The sequence below is a fragment of the Crocodylus siamensis genome, chromosome 4, assembly GCF_052110815.1.
Source record: "Crocodylus siamensis isolate JL-2025a chromosome 4, ASM5211081v1, whole genome shotgun sequence".
In the NCBI taxonomy this organism is placed as follows: domain Eukaryota; kingdom Metazoa; phylum Chordata; order Crocodylia; family Crocodylidae; genus Crocodylus; species Crocodylus siamensis.
Window position 1 is genome coordinate 93,435,674 of NC_143398.1, and position 22,083 is coordinate 93,457,756.

The 22,083-nt window shown below is 48.5% G+C and overlaps 1 protein-coding gene across 3 annotated transcripts; it reads left to right on the top strand.

The window, feature by feature from the left end:
* The first annotated feature begins 1,907 nt into the window (after positions 1-1,907).
* NAGA (alpha-N-acetylgalactosaminidase) lies at positions 1,908-21,399 on the top strand. Of its 3 annotated transcripts, XM_090042901.1 has the most exons (10): positions 2,067-2,110; positions 7,424-7,565; positions 7,950-8,127; positions 11,956-12,130; positions 12,426-12,603; positions 13,627-13,721; positions 15,591-15,752; positions 16,324-16,521; positions 17,152-17,295; positions 18,752-21,399. In XM_090042901.1, exons 3-10 carry the CDS (start codon positions 7,973-7,975, stop codon positions 18,932-18,934), a joined length of 1,290 nt encoding a protein of 429 aa, XP_089899027.1. In that variant the 5' UTR covers positions 2,067-2,110; positions 7,424-7,565; positions 7,950-7,972; the 3' UTR covers positions 18,935-21,399. The 3 variants fall into 3 exon arrangements, with proteins under 3 accessions (XP_089899029.1, XP_089899027.1, XP_089899028.1); XM_090042903.1 differs by lacking the exon at positions 7,424-7,565 and having other exon boundaries at positions 1,908-2,110; XM_090042902.1 differs by lacking the exons at positions 2,067-2,110; positions 7,424-7,565 and adding an exon at positions 3,130-3,428.
* The last annotated feature ends 684 nt before the right edge of the window (positions 21,400-22,083 follow it).

Genomic DNA, 22,083 nt, shown 5'->3' on the forward strand with positions numbered 1-22,083 from the left:
AACAGAGACTGACTTGTTTATACATATGTAAGGTATGAATGCTGTTACTGCAGTACAGGAACATCTCATGCTCTGGAAGGCAGTTATCCTCCCAGAACTGCTATGAGTTAAGGGTGTGCTTTTATTTCTGATTGATGGACAGAGAACTGAGGCCCAGGGAAGGCAAGTGATTTGACCAACACTGAACGGACCAGGGAATTGAATGCAGGTCTCTGGCTAGCCTAGCACCATAACCACTGGACCATTCTCCTTAAGTTTATACACTGGCTAATACAGTGATTTTCAATTAGAGAGTGGCCTGACATCCTTTCAAGGGTGCTGGACCATGCTGCACAATGTAAGCAGTGCTAGGGGTGTGAATATGATTCATGAAACAAACCAAGAGATTTCAAACAGGAATCTGAACCACAATGTTGGAACCACTCTGACCAGGGGCAGATCCAGGGAAGATGCACTGATGCACATGCAACCCCCCACTTTGAATCCTGTTGTACCCATAGTTAAAACCAACTGCCTGGCAGCAGCAGCAGCAGTATTTCTAGTCAGGTAGTGCTGAGGGAATCAATTGACTTCATGGCTCATTATCATCTACCTGCTCCTTTCTCAGCTCTTCATTCCATAGGAGTTAATCACCCTCTTCTTTTTAACAGGCTTGATGTTCCACTCCTCAAGTGGGCCTTTGTTCTGCTATTCTGCTGCCTCTTCGCTGCTCCTGGTAAGGAAGCTCTGATTTCACAGCCCTGCAGATGGTTTGGAATTTATTCCAATGAAGTTAGTTATTTTTGCTTCTATCTTAAACAGAATCATCCAGCCCTCAGCCCCAGCCTGTCAGTAAAGCTTCTAGTTTATTTTTAAATGGTGAAACATATGTGCGATATGAGAAGATGCACCTTACTCTCTGATCCACCCCACCTCCATCAGAATCCTAGATCTGTGGGTGCTTCAAGTGTGCCCTTGTTGCAAAGGTGGCTAACAGCATACAGGGCTGCGTTAGCAGGATTGCCAGCAATTGAAGGAAGTGATTATTCCCCTCTATTCAGCAATGGTGAGGCCACATCTGGAGTATGTCCAAGTTTTGGGTCCCCCACTACAGAAAGGATGTGGGCAAATTGGAGAGTCCAGTGGAGGGCAACGAAAATGGTTTGGGGGCTGGGGCACATGACTTGTGAGAAGAGGCTGATGGGACCCGACTTATTTAATCTGGAGAAGAGAAGACTAAAAGGGGATTAATAGCAGCGTTCAACCACCTGGAGGTCAGGTAACCACCTTTTCCAAACTGGAAGACAGGACATGGAACGGAAAACCCGGATCCCTGAATGACACAGCAAATCTGGGACAAATGCTGTACCCAGAGTCATGTAGCCCAGGACTAGGATGTTCCCATTTCGGGACTGTCCTGCCCCATTACGGGTGGATGGATGGGTGGTCACTCTGCCTGAAGGGGGCTCCAAAGACTGCTCTCAGTAGTGGTGGATGTCAGGACAAGGAGCAAGTAAGGGAAGTTTACTTCAGATAAAAGGAAACACTTTCCCACTGCTGGGTGGTAAAGGCAGGGAGCAGGTTACCCGGAGTGGTGGTGGAATCTCTAGCACCGGGGGCCTTTTTCAAGCTAGAGTTAGGCGAAGCCTTGGCTAGGATGAGGCGGCTGGGGCTGGGGCTGCTCGGAGCAGGGGTTGGACCCTGCCGACCCCATCGCCCCCTGTGTGGCCTCTCTGGGGGATGCGCCACAGCTGAGCGGCTCTAGCACTCCTCCACAGGCAGAAACCGGAGCGAACCTTGGAGCTGGGGGGGCCTTGAGGCTGCCCAGGTTGCGAGGCGCCGCCTGGCGCAAGGCGCACGGCTCTGGGGCCGCCCGAGGACAGGCAGGAAGACGAGGCGCCCCTTAGGGAAGAAGCACTGCTCTCCCAGCCGCGGTGTCCCCGCCCGCTACCTCAGCTCTGCAGCCACCGCTCGACTCGTGACCCACAGCAACCCGAGACCCCGGCCGCCTCCCGCTCTGCTCCTCCGCGGGGGCGGGGGCGGGCCGGGGCGGGGCACGTGACCGGCGCCGGGGCGGAGCCGCCGATCAGTAGGGAAGGGAGGTGGCAGGGGCTCGCGGAGCTCCGGCGCGGTGAGTGCGGCCGGGGCCGGGGGGCGGCGGGACCCCGGGGCTTCCCCTCCCATGGCGCGGGATAGGGAGGGAGCCAGCCCCGGCCAGGGCGCGGGAGCTTCCTCCGCGCGCGCGTGCGTGCGTGTGTGTGTGTGTGTGTGTGTCGGGGTGGGCAAAATGTGGCCCATGGGCCAAATCTGGCCCACAGGGCCCCTAAAATATTTAGAAAATTAATATTTATCTGCCCTGGGCTGCCTGTCATGCGACCCTCGATGGCTTGCCAAAACTCAGTAAGCGGCCTTCCCTTGGTGTATATGCATGTGTGTGTATATGCATATTTGTTTGCGTGGGCGTATATGTATGTGTGTGGTGTATGTTTAATTGCTGCTCTTTTGTTGTGTTAAACATATAGCACATTATATATACCCTCCCGTGTATCTCATGTATGCATATATAATGTGCTATACATTTAAGTCACTGCTCTTTCATTTGCAGCACCAGGGTGGTGTAGCCCACCACATGGCCAAACCAAGGGCTTTGGAACTGGTTGGATAAAAGGCTCTATGTAGAGCAGCGATCCCCAGCCTTTTTTAGACGCACCTGATTAGATTCAGCGCACCCCTTGTTAGCCACCGGGCACCCCTTGGAAAATGCCAGCTCTTAGTTTTTACTTATATTTTGTCCACAGACAGATACTAGAGCCTTTATTCTGTAGCAAAATGCTCAGGAAGATAGCAGCAGGTCAGCATGTTTTTAACACCTTGGATTCCTATTTGAAATATCTGGGCTTATCTTGGTTTGAAGAGGGATGATCCTGCCTGAGGCAGGGGGTTGGACTAGATGACCTCTGGAGGTCCCTTCCAGCCCTGCTTCTCTATGAATCATGTTTGCACACCTAATAGTGCTAATGTTGTGTGGCATGTCCGAGCACCCTTGAAAAGACCCTGGTTGAAAATCACTGTTGCAGTCAGATCTGAGTCCCATGCTGGTGCGTGTGCGTGGAGTTTCCCCTGGGAAGCGTGGCTACTAACGGGGGATTATTCTGTTCATGTGGAAGTTCCCTTTTCCACCCTGTACAGGGCTGGGATTGTTTTCTGTTTGGAGGCTGCTCTCCCGCTGATCTGGTGTGAAGCTGTCACTCTGTCTTGGGGTTGTTCAGCTGTTTCATGGTGAAGATTGTACCAGATGATTAGTAAATGAGCCAACACGCTCTGCATAGTCTTCTAAAATACATGAAGTGCAGATGGCAGCAGTGCAGTCTTTACTTGTGCCCTTCACCTGCCCCACCTGCTTTCCAGAAATGTTCCTCAAGTCTTGTGAGGCAGGACTGTCTCTTCAGGTAAAAGACTATTTTGTTTCCCTGAACTCTTAAATGTGGGGTACATGTCTAATCTTTCCTTTCCTAGCATAAATGTATAGCTCTTTGGGTGTAGACATTTATTCCAAAATAAAACCCTCTATGGGATATCTTTCCACTGGAGAGAACAAACATAATCACATGTTAGTTGTCATGTCCTGTAAAACACTACTAGAATATGCTTGGAGACTACGAAGATCTGGTACAAAATAGGTGATCTAGGTCTGGGTGTACTTCCTGCTTATCCTGGAGCTCCCATTTGTGAATGGGTGCAAGTGCTTGTTCAGAAATACTGACTCCAGTCTTGTATTGTTCCTCAGTCTGTCCATCCATGCACTGTTTTTGCCTGTGGAAGTTCTTGCATGTAGGTTTTAGTTAGCACAAAAGTTGGGGAGTGGCTGCTCTTTGTTTGAACACTTTATAATGAGTGATGTGGGTGAGAGCAGGTGGAACCAGGATGCAACCTGCGGAGCAGTGGAGAGGAGGCAGACAAGCTGGAGAGGTATGTGTGGCTGCAGCGAGATGGGTACAGTGCAGCCCCTGCCCAGGGAGACTAGTCGGCCCTGTATAGGAGGAGTGCACAGTTGAGCTGGGGGTCCCACTGGCTTGGTCAGCTAAGACTGTGTGGACTGAAGGAGCAGGGCCCAGACTGAGGGGAAGCAGCTGCACACTGCTGCTGTTTGAGTGCTCTGGGACTAAAGGCTGGACTAGAGACACCTCTACAAGTATGGTGGAAAGTAAGGTGCTGAGTGTGTATTACCACAGTTGATGTTCCTTTACTTTTTATCTGTTCCCTCTTTTTGGCCCGTTGGTTTGTGACCCAAACCTCTCTGCTTTATCTATATAAAAAGTAGGATCCCCCTCCCCCTGTTTTTGATGTCACTTTCTGGAACTGCAGAGTTGCTGCTTCATGGGCAGACAGACAGTCGGCCTTAAGTATGGCATCCAGGGCCTGCCTTTTCGTTACTAAAGTTTCAAACATCCAGTCACAACTTGAATAATGAATGCCCTGTGGGTTGTAATACGTTCACAGTTATAAGTAACAAAGATGAAGTAAAATCAGTAACTGCTTGTGGACCGTTCTTGAAATCAGGATTAAGTTTGTAAAATCCTAAGGTTAGATGGTCACCTAATTCTACCCCTGCACAGATGCATCCCAGACTGATGCCTGGCATGACCTACACCATTTGCTGTGAACAGCATGCTAGGCTTGAGGTCCCCTGACTTCTTGGCATCTGTTGAGACGGCTGACAAACAGGCAGTTTGTGCAAATTACGGGGCTGATCTTTACCATGTGAGAATTTGTCCCATTATGAACTGAACCAGGCATTTTCTGTGCAGCTCATGGGCTTGCAGTCACTGTTATCCTGGGGCTGGTTTGGAACAAATGAGCTGGATAGGAGGCTCTGTACCCCGTTCCCCACTCCTCTAGACATAGTCTGCATCTACTCAAAGTTTTGCTTCCACAGTGATGGTCTTAAGCTCTCTATGGATTTCTGAGGATCTTCCCCAATTTTATGTGAAGGGAGAGTGCAAAATCGAGTGTCCATTGAAGTCAATGAAAATTAAAATTCTTCTGTTAATTTCCCCCCCAGCCAGCACTGGAGTGGGCTAGTAGGGTGGAATTGTGATCCTAGACAGCAGATTTACTGCTCCGTCTGTGATCCTGTTGAGATCTAAATAGAAGCATGCAGATCAAGGCTAGGAGATGATTCCAAGCAGGGCCTTGCCCCCCAGTGCAATAAGTACATATTTTTTCATTAACATGTTATACATCCCCTCGCAGACTAGAGCAGCATGCATGATTTATGATCAGGTGACCATGAGAACAACTATGTTCTCTAAGACTGGGCAGGCTGCAGGAGGGTTCTAGGAGATGTTTCTGACTGGGGCAGACTGCCAGGTAGATAATTCAGTACTGGGGTTATTTGATGAAATAGTTGCATACCATTTAAGAAGCCCCCCCTGATGCCTCTCCTGAGCTACTGAATGAGACCTTCCCCCCCCCAAATCTCATCACCTACTACTCATCATCTTACCTAGAAATGCCTATTAGTGCCTGTACACGAGCTTGGAGGCTGCTCCGATGCACTGTAATTACTGCTCTTATGTGCTGTAATTAATTGAATCTGCTGGATCGTGGTAATTACTGTGTTCCAACAGCCTTCTGCATCTCATGTGTCGGCATCCTCACACTTCAGAATGGTGGCGGTGTGCTTGAACCAGTGGTTGTCAAACAAGCTTTAGTTCAAGCACCCTTACTGCCATTTTGAAGTGTAGGGATGCTGGTACAAGAGACACTGCAGTGCTTTAATTAGAGCAGCTCTTGGAGCTGGTATAACTAAAGCACCTCTGTCCCCCCTCACACCACAACACATATAAAAGTACCCATAGACTGCAGCTTTTGCCTTGATATCTGCAGCTAACATTGCAGAAAAGCGAAGAGTCAGTCTGAGCAACAGTAATCTCCCTGTTTTCTGTCTGTCTGCACTCATGACCGTTTCAGGCTTTGACGCCCAGTTTTGAGACCAAGATTTACATTTGGTTAAAGAGAAAAGAAGAAGCTGAGAGTTGCCTGCACCCCTGTCACAACTTCCTCAGTCTGCTTTGCAGTGACCTACACTCCTCTTTTTAGATGACTGTGTGAAGCGATACCCCAGACTGCATGTCTTCCGCTTCTGCCTGCACATGTTGTAGGCAGCAGCTTTGAGCTGGCTGCTTTGTTGCTTATGCTTGTAGTCATACACCCAATGGGGATACTGGTCCCAATAAAGGCAGCCTCCCTTCTCTAGCTCCCACAGCTCCACCAAGGTCTCTATTCAGATATTGCTGGGCCTATAGGACCAACAGGGTGTGACCTCTTGTTTGACTACCTCTCTCCTTCTTCTAGGATGAATATTTCCCTAGTGGTGTTCAAGATGTTGCTCTCGGTCAGCCAAATAGGCTCTAACTATATTTCAACCAGGGTGCCACAGCCTTGAGGGGGGCCTGGAGATCCTTTCAGGGGTGTGACAGGGTGATGCACAATGTCGGCTGTTAGGTGTACAGACATGATTCATGGGATGACCCCAGGAATTTCAAGTAAACATCCATAGCTGTGGTCTTTCTGAATTCTTTGCAATAGAAAAACTACTCTATTATTTTTCTGCACTCAAAAAAAGTATGAAAAATAAGAGATGGCATTTTCCAAGGGGTGCCTTGAGTCTCTCTTGGGATGCCTCAAGTCTAAAAAGATTGAGAACTACTGCCCTAATACATCCCTAAACTAGTGCAGATCCCAGTGCTGGGATGAAGGGAAGATCTCCCCTGTGCTGGAGTTGCCAGGGGCTGGTTTGGCATGTGATGTGAGGTCTAGCAGCCCTTGGGACAGTCTTAACTCTTGCCCTGGATCCCAAGAGCCTTGTGGCAGCTGGTAAGTGTACTGGATGTAGGAGTTCCTCCCACCAGTTTCCTGCCTCAGGAGTTCCTGTGAAGCTGGGGCGGTGCAGAGCCAGCGTAGCCATCTGAGCCTGCCATAGAAATGTTTGTACACTGTGGGTATTCCCCACCTTCACTGCCAAACCCTGTTCTGACTCCTGGCGAATGGTGCTCACAATTTGTCTTTGTCTATAACCTAAGCAGGCAGCAATGGGAGGTCCACAGTGGGCAGGTACCATTTATACAGAGCTGTATTCGATATTGCCTACTCCGGGCATTCAAAAAGCAGGCCTGAGAGTAGCGTACATATCAGGATTTTTTTAAGTAATAATTTTTGGGTTCCTTTTGTCTTCTGGTGCTGCAGCATTTGAAACAAGGACTTTTCTCTTTGACCCTCAGGGCTAGAAACTGATTTAAAAAAAAGGAAGTCTTACTCACATGACTCCTGGAGCTGGGTCCTGTAGGGATTATCAGATATCCTATGACAGCCCAAATAGAAGGGCAAGAGTTAACATTTTTCTAACTCCAACCACATGTTAAACATCTGCATTCCCACCCAGGCTCTTTAGCAATGCTTTCCTTGCTGTGAGTACCATGCCATCTCTATGCTGAGAGCAAGTTGGATGTTGTGATACTTAAATTGCTGACAGGCTGCCTGCTCTCGGGCTCCATACCTGACTGGCCAAGCCACATCTGTGTTAGGTGAGTTTACAAGAGGCAGGGCACCTACTGTGTTACTACATTGTTTATTTTAGCTGAGAGGAAGTGACTGACCACCTGGATCCTGGCACAGGATCTGGCATGCACGTGACCTGTGGTGGCCTAACACAGTCAAATTCTTATATGCCAAAAGGGCCATAATTTGCACGGGGAAGAGTTGGAGGATCTTGTCCTGCTATGTAGGGTAGGACATGCTGTACCTCATTTTTATCTTCGCAACTGGCCTATATGAGGGGACACAGGAGGTTTTGCTACCTGCTGGTGACCTGCCGCAGAGGGGGACTCCCCCAGTCAACCCTGCTGATCCCTGCGACAGCAAGGGACTCCTTCCAATGACAGGTTTGTGTGTGTCTCTCTCTCTCCTAGTGTTCACCCCTTGCTCCAGGGCAATGAAGTTGGTGGCCTGTGTCTGTGGCCTGGCCCTGGTGGCCTGTGCCCTAGCACTAGAGAATGGGCTCATGCGGACACCCCCAATGGGCTGGCTGGCTTGGGAGAGATTTCGCTGCAACATTGACTGCAAAACAGACCCCCAGAACTGCATTAGGTGAGTGGGGAAGGTGCTTTATGAGGACAAAAAGGCAGTCTACCTAAATAGTTCAGACCCATTTGGCTCCTTTTTCCAATGAGGGAGCCACAGAGAAATGCCATGCTCCCCTCTAGATGTCCAGAGCTAAAGCATCAGCTTAGTGTTAAGTTTTGATTGGATAGCTGCTGCCTTCAGTGCCAGGGAAGGTAGGGTGGTACCCAATCTGAGTCATCATCCCCTAACCCATCACATGGACACCCTGAACAGAGCCAGTATCTCCTCCTTTCCTTCCCTCTCCCACTCCACCCCAGTCCTTGGGTAGCAAGCCTTTTCCTCCCTCCATCTACAGCTACTCGATAGCTGGAGGGGTAAAAGGAGTAGAGGTGTTAAGAGCAGAGACCTCTGAAGGAGTGGGCATGTTGTGCCAGAGTTTGCCTACTAATTGTGTGGAGGAGCAAGGTGTAGGCTGCGATGCGAAATCCCACCTAGAGGGGTCTGAGGCAAGATAACCACCCAAACTCATTTCACTCGTGACTCAAAGTTCACCACAAGGCAAAGAACCCAGACCCTGAACTGGAAGACTGCTGTCCTGAGTTAAGATGCTAGGCAGTCCAGGCCAGTCTCCCAACTCTCACAGCACCAAAATCTCATGCTCCAGAAAAAGACTTAAGATTGCACTAGCATGCAGTAATAGACACACATGTTTTGTGGAAAGAAATGTCTTCCTGGCCTCCCACCCATGAGATGAATCTGCAGTTTTTCAACTGAAGCCTCAGGTTTATTTACAATTTCATTTTGGCTGGGGTGTGCCTTTGTTCTTTCTGGTGACAGAAATGACAGATCCTGTTTTGAGATCTCCTGACCCATCCTAGAAGATTTGACCCCCCTCCTGTAGCACCAAAATACTTTTTGAAGAAATTGAGCCCTGTTTCATCTCTCACCAGCAGAAACTCGCAGGATTCTGGATTGGCGTGCTGGCCATTTCTAAGCTGAGGCATGAAAAGCAAGGGGGCTTAGAGCAAAAGCAAGAAAAATGTTCTGTAGCAGCAGAAACGCATCTGAAAAATATGATCTGCCCATCCCATTGTGAAGTGCGCAAGACAAATGTTAATATAATGTCTTCTCTCACTACTGACTGTCAAGGAAAATAGTAGATAAGTGGATAATAAGCTGAATATGAACTGGCAGTGTGCCCTAGTTGCCAAAAAGGCTAACAGCATACTGGGTTGCATTGGTAGCAGTGTTGCCAATAGGTGCAAGGAAGTGATAATTTCCCTCTATTCAGCACTGGTGAGGCCACATTTGGAGTACTATGTTCAGTTTTGGGCCCTCCACTACAGAAAGGATGTGAACAAATTTTAGAGTCCAGTGGAGGACAGCAAAAATGGTGAGGGACATGACTTATGAGGAAAGACTGAGGGAACTGGGCTTTTTTTAGTTTAGAGAAGACTAAGAGGGGACTTAATAGCAGCCTTCAACTACCTGAAGGGAGATTCAAAAGAAGATGGAGCCAGACTGTTTTCAGTGGTGGCAGATGACAGAACGAGGAGCAGTGGTCTCACGTCGCAGCAAAGGAAGCTTGCATTAGATATTAGGAAAAATGTTCTCGCTAGGAGGGTAGTAAAGCACTGGAACAAGTTACCCAGAGAGGCTGTGCAATCTCCATCCTTGGAGGTTTTCAAGACCCAGCCAGACAAAGCCTTGGTTGGAATGATCTAGTTGGGGATGGTCCTGCTTTGAGCAGGGGGTTGGACTAGATGACCTCCTGAGGTCCCTTCCAACCTGAATTTTCTATGATTCTATATAAATACTCCCAGTGTGAAGACAGGTGGCAAAATGACATCAGTTTAATTAAGCCCAACACATGTAATTGTCTGCTTGGTTAGCTTCTGTAACTGTGGGTTCCCAGGGGGCATTCAGGGGAGGTGCAGTGGTGTGAGCACACCCTCTTCTGCTGCTGTGCCCAGCTGATCTGGGTACAGGGGGACCTCCAGAACTGCTCCTGCCCTCCTCCAACCACAGGCTGCAGCTGTGCAGGGTATCAGGCTCAGCAGGGGACAGCAGTAATGGTGAACAGGTTCCTCCCTCCAGTGCCTGCTCCCTGCCCTCCCTCCCCTGCTTCAGCCCCCACTCAGGGTCTCCCACTGGTTGGGAGCAGGTGCTGGAAGGAGGAACCTATGCACTGTTGTTGCTGTCCCCAGCTGATGCAGGCACTAGGAAGGGGACCTAGAGTTACTCCTGCCCTGTGCTGCAGGAAAGAGCTGTGCGGGTTGTCTGGTTCAGCTGGGGACAGTGCTGTAGCATGCAGGTTCCTCTCTCTACCACCAGCTCCCTGCCAGTAGGGGACACTGGGAGGGAAAGGGGACAGGGAGAAGGGACTGGAAGGAGGAAACTGTGTGCTACTACCTCCGTCCACAGCTGAGCCGGGCACTCTGAGCAGTGACCTCCATAGCCCGTGGTTGAAGTGGGACAGGAGTGGCTCTGTGACCTTGACCCTGGCCTCAGGCCATCCGGGGGTAGTAGCAGCAGTGTCAGCAGGGGGTGGAGCATTTCCCCTTCCCTGTCCTCCTTTATGCCCCTCACCCCCCAGCTTCACTGCTGATTCACTGATCTGTGCCCTGCTCCCTGATGTCCCCTGTCAACTTGGGGACTCCAGCTCTGCCTCACCCCCATCCTTATGGTCTGAGGGGAGAGTTGAACCCCCTTTAAGGAAATCCTGGATCCACGCAGGTATGTTCTCATCACTGCTACCCTTACATAACCACCCTGTCACTCCCTCTCGTAATTGCCTTGCACCCACTTATTGTCATAGTCTGGGGGAAATCATAGGGCAACAGGACCTCAAGAGATCCTCCTTTCTACTGGCTCTACAAAGACTCAGAATCAAATATACGTAGACCATAAGCTCTGATGGATGGCCAGTATTGTTTCTATACTTTTATAATACCCCACATGAGAAACTGGATGCTCATGTAACAAATAGGTAGTATTAATAGCTGATGAGGGAGGAGATGGGCCCTCAACACAGAGCCCCTCCTAAGACCTTGGTGAGAATCTCTGATTCAGTTCTGGGACCTCAGGAGCCCAAAGAGGGTAAGAAATGGGAGGGAATTTAAAAAACAAAACTGCTGTAGGGGTAGGAAGTTGTGGCCTAGAAAAGTGAATGAACTATGGATATCTGCACTGGCCTTGCCGTGACTAAGGGAGGCAGGTGGTAATTGCCAACATACATTTGAAGGGTGTGAATAGCAAGTAGAGTTAGGAGATCAAAGATGCTAGGGAAGTTAGGGTACTAGCCTGCTCCCACCCAGAGTACTCGCATGCTGATAGGCAAGTAACTTAGACTCCTTGTATCTCAGTTTCCTATCTGTACAGTGGGGATAATAGGACTGCTGTGCTTCACAGTTTTTCATGCACTGATCCTCCCAACTGTCCTGTGAAGTACTCCAGTAATGCAGCCATGTTGGTACCCTAGATAGATAGAATCACTGAGGTTTTGAGAGGCATGGGTAGGAGTGATGGGAAACCTTTACTGTTGTCAAGCTCTGCTGGGTGGTGGAGTAGTCTTCCAAGAAAAGCACATGTTGCTTTAAAACAGGGCTGGACAAAGTCCTTGAGAGTCTGGTACAGAGCCCAGGCCACAGGTAATGGCAGGGAAGAGGTAGCGCCTCAAAGTTTTTTTTTTTCTTGTTTTTGTTCAAGATTTACACAAATCAATGTCAGTTGATTTTTCAATCCACATTTGGGGTAAGGAGTAGCAGGGTACTAAGTTTTGTTGGTAGAACAGTATATAATGGATTGCCCTGTTACCTCTGCCTCTTCTGAGTCTCTTTTCTCTTCCTTGAGTGAGAGGCTCTTCATGGACATGGCAGACCGCCTGGCAGACGATGGCTGGAAGGAGCTGGGCTATGTGTATGTGAACATCGATGACTGCTGGATGGCAAAGCACCGGGATGCATCAGGGCAACTGGTCCCAGATCCTGAGAGGTTCCCCAGAGGGATCAAAGCCTTGGCAGATTATGTGAGCATCTGCTTCTGCTGGAAAGTTTGAGCCCAAAGGAGGGGAGAGGAGGACGTGCCTTTTCTATCAGCTGCATTTCAGGTCATGTCCTCAAGATGTGAGGTCTGTGACATGGTGCTGAGTGGCTCCAACCCCAAGACATATGGGAGGTGATGGTCTCAAACTATGAGAGCTGGTGAAGTGCCAGCCCCTGGAATTCTTGCTTGCTCTCATGCTCTCTCTCACGCTCACACTTCCCCTCATGAAAACCCAAGGGCTTTCAGTCTCGCTTTCATAGCCTTTCCCCCTCCTGCAGGTGCACTCCCGGGGACTGAAAATGGGCATTTATGGTGACCTTGGCACCTACACGTGTGGTGGCTACCCGGGAACCACACTAGATCGGATCGAACAGGATGCCTTAACCTTTGCACACTGGGGTGTGGACATGCTGAAGCTGGATGGCTGCTACTCATCAGAGGATGAGCAGGCCCAGGGTAATGTCTGTAGTTCTCTGTCTGTCTTTCCATCTCTTCTCCAACTTGCCTAGATTTGGAGTCACACCTCTCACTAAAGGCAGAGAGACTGAGGCAAAGGTCTTCCCCTGTGCTACAGCAGGCACCGTCTCAGTCTGTGGGTTATAATCAGTAGGTGCTCTGTGTATCACAGTAAAGGGAGACATGACCACTTTGCTTCTGGTCTCCATCTGTTAACGCGTGGCACTGAGACTCCACATGCTGCCCTTGGAAACAGGAGCACCCTCAAAGGGCTCTGGTGGTACATTTCAGAACGGATGTGCATAAATGGCTGAGTATGGAGCTGTGCCATGACAAAAGGCTAGCGTTCCCTGCTGTGCTCATGTTGAAGCTTTGTGAGGTCATGTCCTAATGACTTCCATTCTAGGCCTCTGCCTGCTTGGGCTTTTCGAAGATTATCCAAGCCCTCTGAGATGATGAGACTGATGCATGAAATACTTTCTCAGCAAAGGGAGAGGTGACTGCAAAGGGAGAGGTGACTGTACAGAGCAGGCAGTTGTCTTACTGGCCATAAGGTGGCACCGCTTTCCTCAGAAATCCTATTAATAGTAGAATATGAATGTGTTATGGCTTTGTATTTGGGTGAGGAGTCTAGACCATGGGGATCATGTTCCAGCCTTGGGATCTGCACACGAGTAGGGAGGGCCTCAAATATTTGATCCTTAAGGAGGCAGCTTTTGTTTTTCTCCTCTGGTGCCCCCTGCTCCTCCCCTTCTGTTTACGAGTCATTTATAATATCTCACAAGAAGTACATATGAAAAGGTTCCTCAGCAAATGTTTTAGTTTTCTCCTGAGGTATAGTATATGGGTTGTAGCTACGGGGTGATGGAGCAATAAGGGAGGCTCTCCTTCAAACACGAATTCATCCAGGGATGTCCAATGTCAGAGTAGAGGATCACAAATTTCCCTTCTGGCTTGGAAATCTGTTTATCTAGGTCAGTGCCAGCCATCTCCTTGACTTGCCGGATTTTTTGTCTCTCAAAGGCTACCCTAGAATGACAAAGGCCTTGAATATGACGGGCCGTCCCATTGCCTATTCCTGCAGCTGGCCAGCCTACCGAGGAGGGCTTCCACCCAAGGTAAAGCACAGCATGGCACACACTAGGACTTGTTGGATTTTCCTTGATCAGTGTCCTGCCTTGATTCTCCTGGGAGGGTTTCCATTTGGAGTTATGCAGATCCATACATTATGCCTCTTTTTTCCACCGCTCCCTCACTCCACATGTCAGGGTGGGCTTGTGGGCACCAGTCTCTGAAAGGGAATGTCAGGTGGGACAGAGCTCACTGTTAAATATTTCATGATACCCAGGTGAGTTTTCCTTGAGCTTGCTTTTACATCATCCCTGATACTGTAGTCCAGGTGTCAGCAGTGTTTTCTGTGGGGGTGGGGAGCCATGAAATTCCCCCGTCACCAAAGTCCCTGGTGTCTGGCTGTGACAGCTTAAATTGCTGACGGGGTGTAGCCCCCTCCTACCCACCTTCCCTGCTGAATGTTGCCAGATCCATGACTCCACAAACCAGAGGCAGAGGCCCTGCAAGTTGCTGACCCCTGCTCTAGTCCTTTACATCTCCCCAAACTGTCCCTATATCCCCACCTGGTGTACAACTTCTGTATTCTCCGTCACCTCTGTAGCTCAAAACTGTGTTTATTTAGTTACAGCTCTTTCCTCAAGCTATTTCCCCGGACCATTACCCATTTGCACTTCTCAAAAGACCATTGCATCTGCTATTACCTTTCGGACATTGAAGCTCCCAGAATAGTTCTCCCAGCAGCCCTCCATGATTAAAAAATTTGGTGACTGTGGTGTCGATGCCTACACAGTCAGATGGGTCACAAACTGGCTGGAGGGCCGCACCCAGAGGGTGGTGGTGGATGGGTCATTTTTGACCTGGAGGAATGTGGGCAGTGGGGTCCCCCAGGGCTCAGTCCTCGGGCCTGCGCTGTTCAACATCTTCATCAGCGACTTGGACGAGGGATGAAAAGTACCTTGTTCAAATTCGCGGATGAAACTAAGACCTGGGGAGAAGTGGGCACGATAGAAGTGAGGAACAGGCTATAACTAGACCTAGACAGGTTACAGAGGTGGGCGGATGAGAATAGGATGGGTTTCAATACGGACAAGTGCAAGGTGATGCACCTGGGGAGGAAGAACCAGCACCGTACCTACAGGCTAGGGAACTCGTCAGCACAGAGGCAGAAAAGGATCTTGGAGTCGCTATTGATTCCAAGATGAACATGGGCCGCCAATGTGGGGACGCAGCCAGGAAGGCCAACCGCACCTTGTCATGTATCCGTAGATACATCATGAGCAGGTCCAAGGAGGTGATCCTCCCCCTCTATGCGACACTGGTCAGGGCCGCAGCTGGAGTACTGTGTCCAGTTCTGGGCGCCGCACCTCAGGAGGGACATGGACAGCATTGAGAGGGTCCAGAGGAGGGCCACTCGTGTGATTGGGGGCAGCAGGGTAGGCTTTATGAAGAGAGGCTATGGGATCCGAACCTGTTCAGCCTCCACAAGAGAAGGCTGAGGGGGGATCTGGTGGCCATCTGCAAACTGGCCAAGGGGGACAAGCAGGCAATGGGAGAGTCCCTGTTCCCCCGAGCACCACCAGGAGTAACAAGGAATAATGGCCATAAGTTGACTGAGAGTAGATTCAGGCTAGACGTCAGGAAGCACTACTTCAGTCAGCGTGGCCAGGAGCTGGAACCAACTTCCAAGGGAAGTGGTGCACACTCCTAACCTGGGGGTCTTTAAAAGGAGGCTAGACATTCACCTAGCCGGGGTCGTTTGACCCCTGCATTCTTTCCTGCCCATGGCATGGGGTCAGACTTGATGATCTGACGAGGTCCCTTCCAACCCTACCAACTATGAAACTGATGATATGCTCCACCAGTCTGTCAGACATTCCCCTTAATACCCCCTTGCTTTTTTTCTTGTTCCTTTCCAGGTGAACTACACTCTCCTGACAAACATCTGCAACCTCTGGCGTAACTATGGTGATATTCAGGACTCCTGGGACAGTGTCCTTGCCATTCTGGACTGGTATTCAGAAAATCAAGATGTGCTGCAGGCAGTGGCTGGTCCTGGCCACTGGAATGACCCAGACATGGTAACTTTGGGCTGCGGATATGGAGATGCAGGTAGTGAGGGTCTTCAGGACCTTCTTCCTAGATGCAGGGCTGGTGATTGTTGGTGGAAGGGTCCAAGGGAACATGATTCAAATCTGCAGATCAACAGAGCTGCCTTGCTCCCTGTTCAGCCCTGATCTGCATTCACAGAATCATAGAGAATCATTCCACATACCCCTCCCACTGCCTAGCTGTCCCGATCTTCCTTTATCACCCTGCCACATGTTGAAAGAGTCTGGAATGGGAAAAGGGAGTTAGTTGCTTTAGCTAATAGATTTGCATTGGGTAAACATCACATCACACTGAACATCACTTTGAACCTCCCTGTGTGAGGTGCTAGACTTTTACCCGCTGCATTACCTAGTCTCAGCCTGCTTGAAAAGGAGCAGAAAGACGTACCAGGTTCCTGTGCTCACTTGCCACCTGGTGGGTTGGATCCTGCCCTGGGGTAGAATTGCTGTCTCACTGATTGGTTTTACCCTTCTGCTCTTCCACACCTTTCCCTTTTTATCTCACTGTCCCTTCCCCGCTGCTCCCTTCTTTGTCCCACAGTTGATCATTGGGAACTTTGGCCTCAGCTTTGAACAGTCTCGATCCCAGATGGCATTGTGGACAGTGCTGGCTGCCCCCCTTTTAATGTCCAATGACCTCCGCACGCTCTCCCAAAGTGCCAAGGAGATCCTGCAGAACCAGCTGATGATCAAAATCAACCAAGACCCCTTGGGAATCCAGGGACGCAGGATCCTCAAGGTATCCGAGGGAATGTGCGTGTGCATGGGTGGGTTAGAGGCCAGGAGCTGGAGAACATGAGGCTGGGAATGGGGAACTAGATGGAGGAACAACATTTGAGAGGTTCTGGCTGGGCATCAGGGAGAAGGTGACCACTCCAAGGTGCGCCTGCTCACACCGGTGTGGAGCCGGTGCCAGAGCTCGGCGCAACTGTTTGGAGCCTCCCGGCTGCAGCTGCCCCAGCTCTGGGGAGCTGCTGCCAGCTGGGATCCCGCACTGCTCCCAGCAGGCAGCTGGGACATTGCAAGCCCTGCTCGGAGCAGCCTGGGCTCCATTGCTGGCAGCAGCTTCCCGGAGCCAAGCAAAATGGCTTCATGTGCCATGCTCAGCATGCATGCCAGGGGTTGCCGACCCCTTCCATAGAGAAATCGCAGCCCATTTCTGCCTGCTGTTTGCTGCTGTAAACCTCATGTGCAACAGAGAGGAGTATTCAGCACTGCTTTTCAGTCCTGAAGATACAGGTTCACGAGCCATCCTGAAAACCAACAAGTGTATTGGGGAGGAGCTGGGAGGTTGTCTCATTCCCAGAGCGACGAAGGGAGAAGTGGTTCCTGTCAGTGACACCTAAACACCTCACTTTTTCTTCCCTAGGAAAAATCTTACATCGAGGTGTTCCTGCGCCCACTTTCCCACTCAGCCAGTGCCCTGGTTTTCTTCAGTCGGCGGACGGATATGCCATACCGATACACTACCTCCCTGGCCAGGCTCAACTTCACAGAGAATGCCGTGTATGAGGTGAGACACAAAAGCCATGTCAGCTCTGCACTGCATGCTCTATCCCCATAATCTGCTGTACAGTTCTAAGATCATCTGGGAATCCTTCCATTCCAGGTATTTCAGTGCAGAACAGGTACCAACCCCTCACTATGCTGTTTGGCCTACCTCTCTGCTCTCAACTTTTTGCATTGTATGGTAGCATTCGAGATTACAGCCCCAAGCCACTCACATTCACCACTGGGACATGGATTCATGCTTCTAGGAGAATCAAGACAGAAAACTCAGTCTCTGTGCAGGAAGAGTCTGGTAATCCCATATTTCAGGGATTGTGCTCATCACCTTTAGGGACCAAAAAGAAATCCCAATCACCAACAAATGCTTTATTTGGTACCTGAGGGTTCTTTTCACCTTCTGAAGCCTTGTACTTTGACTATATTTATGGGTGGAAGCTTGCCTGTGGTGTGCTGGTGGCATTGCTGTTACTTACAAACCTGTCTGGTATGTGGCCAGAGGGTCTTACCCATGTGCTTATGGTCAAACCAGTCCCTAAGTCTAGGTCACCTTGGTAAGGGGGGAGAAATTTCCTTCCTTTATGTGGGTGTTTGTCCTCTTCCTAGTGTCATCTGAGCGTGCTTTAACCTACAGCAGTGATTTTCAACCATGGTGCTGCAGTACCCTGGGTGCCTTGAGATCCTTTTACAGGTGCCATGCAATGTAAGCACTGTTAGATGTGGAATATTGATTCACAAGATAAACTCAGAGATACCAAATAGGAATCTACAGTGTCCAAAACATTTTGACCTGCTGTGGTCTTTGAGCTTTTTGCAACAGAAGAATTGCTCTATTATTTTTTTTTTTTTAATAGACAAAACAAGAGAGTGAAAGCTCAAAACTTTTTTTTTTTCCTAAGGGTTGCCTAGCATCTAAAAAGATTGAGAACCACTGACCTAGAAGTAGAGGAGGTCACATGTCCTATGTATTTCAGGGCCAACTCAACTCTGCATTTTAATCAGTCAGTTCTGCCTCTTGGAGCCTTGGTTTAAAATTTTGAACTAACCCTGACAATCAATTAGTTGTTTTGGGGGGGGTGTTTTTTTGGATCCATCATGATGATCCAAGCCCAAAAGGAAGTGTGGGGTGTGCACAGGAAGTTGTGTTTGTCCTGTGGAAAGGAGTAGGAAAAATGGAATCATATATGAGGGCAGGGATATCCATTCACTCAAATAGATTCATTATTCCTCAGTGACGGAATAAGGATTCATGCTTCTAGGAGAATCAAGACAGAAAACTCAGTCTCTGTGCAGGAAGGGTCTGGTAATCCCATACTTCAGGCCTTGCCAGATGGCTTTGTTTAGCCTGCCAGAGACGACTGCACATCAGCAGTGACAACAGGGCCTTGTGCATAGATGAGCCTTTCAAGTACTTCATATTGAAGTGTGTGTAGAAGTACTGGTAACAGCCATGTCTTTTCCAGGCACAAGATGTGTACAGCGGAAACATCCTCAGTGGCTTGGCACCCGAACACAACTTCACAGTCATCGTCAACCCCTCAGGAGTGGTCATGTGGTACCTCTATCCCACCATGTACCTTGAACAGCCCTTGAACTTTGTCAGACAGCAATCCCCTATGAAGGGCTTTCATCCATTGGTCCTGTGAAACCAACTGAAGAAAGGTGATGGGGGCCAGCTCAGGTTTTAGCAGCAAGATGCTGGAGTGCAGGCTTCTTTTTGGCACCCATTAGCTTCTTGCTGACACTTTTCACGTACAGGGAACTGATGTTTAAATTGTTCATATTGTTCAAGCCTGTGATTTTATACTTAAATCTCTCTGTAAAGCAGTAATAACTGTTGCCTACCTCATGGGGATAATGTCCAGCTTAATTCATTAATGACTGTAAAGTGCTGTGGGACCCTCCTATGGCAGATGCCACACAAGCACAGAGCAAAGCTGCGATAAGAACGAGCTAAGTACTATTCAACCATTTGGCCTTAATTCCTCTCTAGATAAGGATTATCACCACAAGTCACTGGAAAGGCTCTTTTGGATAGATTTTCAGTAAGGCCTTAGATCTGATCTCAGTATCATGAGGACCTAAGTTCCATACAGGTGCTGAACAGGCAGACACACATACTATATGGGGTACCTTTTTTTTCTCTTCTCTTCCTGCCTCCAAAAAAAATATATTCTTTAGATCAGAATGACATATAAAAAAAGTCAGCAGGACTCATCCACTTCCAACTGAGACTTACTCTCTTCCAGAGACAACAGCACTCCTTTGGGAGTATGGAGCTGTCCTCAGAGCATATGACTGGGTATTCAGCTCCTGACATTCAATCCAGTCTCCATCTATCACCTTTATCAAACTTCTCATTATACAGCAGCCATAAAGGGAGGACAGTTCTACTTACCGGACATGGGTTCTGTGAGGATTAATTGTAACGGATACATAATGTCTCAGATGCATGAGACGTGATCTCAACTACCAGTGTGCTCATCCATTGCTTATAATCTCACATCTGCTAAACATTCATTTTGTCCCAACAGTAAGGCACTGAGAGACTTTGCCATACAGCAGTGGCAGTACAAAGGTTAGAACAGGAACATCCATGTCTCTATCCTGGTTTGAATAATTAATTTGTATTGGCAAAATGGGATACTCCTGTTGGAATCTTCCATCCCAGCAAGTGCACACAGTAGCCCTGAAAGGCATTCCTAAAGGGGATTCTTACAGGTAGCGATCCAGAGGGAGACATTGTGATAGATTAGCAGGAAAGATGGAAGCTGTTTTGGAGGTGCGTGGGAGTGTGTAGAACGCTGGGTGCTAAATGGCTGGTGAAAGAACTTTTCAAAATAAATCTAGACTTGCAGCAGCTTCAAAAGGGGAGAAAGGTGCATGATCCCATACCAACACAAATAAGTTAGACTGCCTCAGTTTTGACCCTGGACAAAGCAGGATTGAAGTTGGAGCAGTTTTGCTACACTTTGTATGGCTACAGACTCATGCACAAGTAACAGTCAGTGTGACATCTACTACAAGCTACATGGTCCAGAGCAGCAGTTTGCATTCCCCTTTTGAGGCTGCTTCAAATGTACATTTGTCCATAGTCTAAGTCAGGCTTTTGCATCTGTCCAGTGCCAAAACAAAATGAGGCCTCTATGGCTCCCATCATCACCATCACCTGATCAGGTAACACCACTGCAGAGGAGAGCAGTACTACTGTAATTCCTAGAAAATTCTACTGCCAGAGTTAGCCTTGACCTTTTAGGTAGAACCACAACAAGGTTCTTCTGGGTTTCTTTGCCCCTACAACCATACACACAGAACAGGCCCAAGTAGTGTTAAATCCTGCCCAGACATGGTTATTCCTTGAGCCTCTCAAAATCACTTACCAAACCTTAAAAAAGAATGCAGACAGGCTGGAGGTGGCCGCTTACTACAGAGGTGGAGAGCACTGGTTGTTCCTTTCCACCTTAGTGACTTATATGGACTTCTCTTTGCATTTTCCAGGCTAGGAAAAGGACTGGACACTTAAGTAGGCAAAGTGTTCTGCCTTCCACTTATAGTTTCCTGAGATCAGCAGGAGGTGGTGGCCTCAAAGCATTAGAGGGCAGCTTTGGCTGTCAAGAAAAATCCTCAGCCATTGCACTTTACACTGAAACAAGTCAAACTTCCTGACATCCTACAGGGATTAGTTTTGCTTTCTAAGCAACTCTGACAGATTAGTTTCTTTTTTTTTAAATTGGAAATTCCTTAAATAAAATGGAAGCAAGTCTCAGACCTTGCTGTGACTGTTGGATAAGTATGCTGTGTAAAACATCCATTGCCAGCTGTCAATTGATCTTTCACGTGCTCTTGTACTTCACCTTCTCAGGATATATGCATAATTCCCACACTAGGAAAGAGAACTGTATACCTTTCAGAGGTTAGTTGATACAGACCTAGGGCTAGTTTTCAAGCTATTACATGAAGATTAATGCTTAAGAAGGCTTCTGCTTTCACTGCTACAATCTAACTTTGGCATTTGCAAGTAAATTCTCATCTCAAAGTTTTATCTAGAATATAACTATGAATTCAAGCAGATTTGTTATTCTTTTCTAATTAAAAAAAATCAGCCACTTAATTTTCCTGCTGTCTTTCACTCACAATCAAAGGAAGAATCTGCAGTTTCAGAATGTTATGGAAGGATGGAGTCTGTTTGAATGTCAGTGCTTTTATGGAGGGAAGGAGATGCATGTTAAGAGTTATTTTTGTGCCACCTTGGCTACCTAGGTGATATTCCCAGAGCAGTATCAGTCTGGTTCCTCTCTCCTGTTTTTAGTTTCAAAGGGCATCTAAGACTTTTTCTTTTTGGACTGGAACCTTTGACTACGTTGAATAGATACACTCAGGACCCAGGCATAATAGTTGCTGCTGCCCATCTTTGTCCCAATAGCTAGCTCCTGACCAAAGTTTTCGTATGAAAGGAGCAGGGCTGCAGACGGCCAGTTCTTCCTCTTCTGTAGAAAGTATTTCTGGCTGCGGTGAGGCAAATCATAGATGAGTGACAGGCTGTGTTAATCCTATGTTGTTCCAGTTTTAGGACAGATGGGACCTGGGACCTTCTACAGGCAACCTTCATCATTTGTGGGGATACATTCTGATATTTCCTGCAAATGGTGAAATCCACAAATAAGGAGGCACTGTGTTCATGAACTCAGTGGCCTGTGGTGGGGAGTGGTGCAGCTGTTCTGGTGACTGGGAGCCCAGTGGCAGCAGTAAGTACAGAGCTCCTGAGTTGCTCCTTTATGTGCATTTAAGAAGTGTG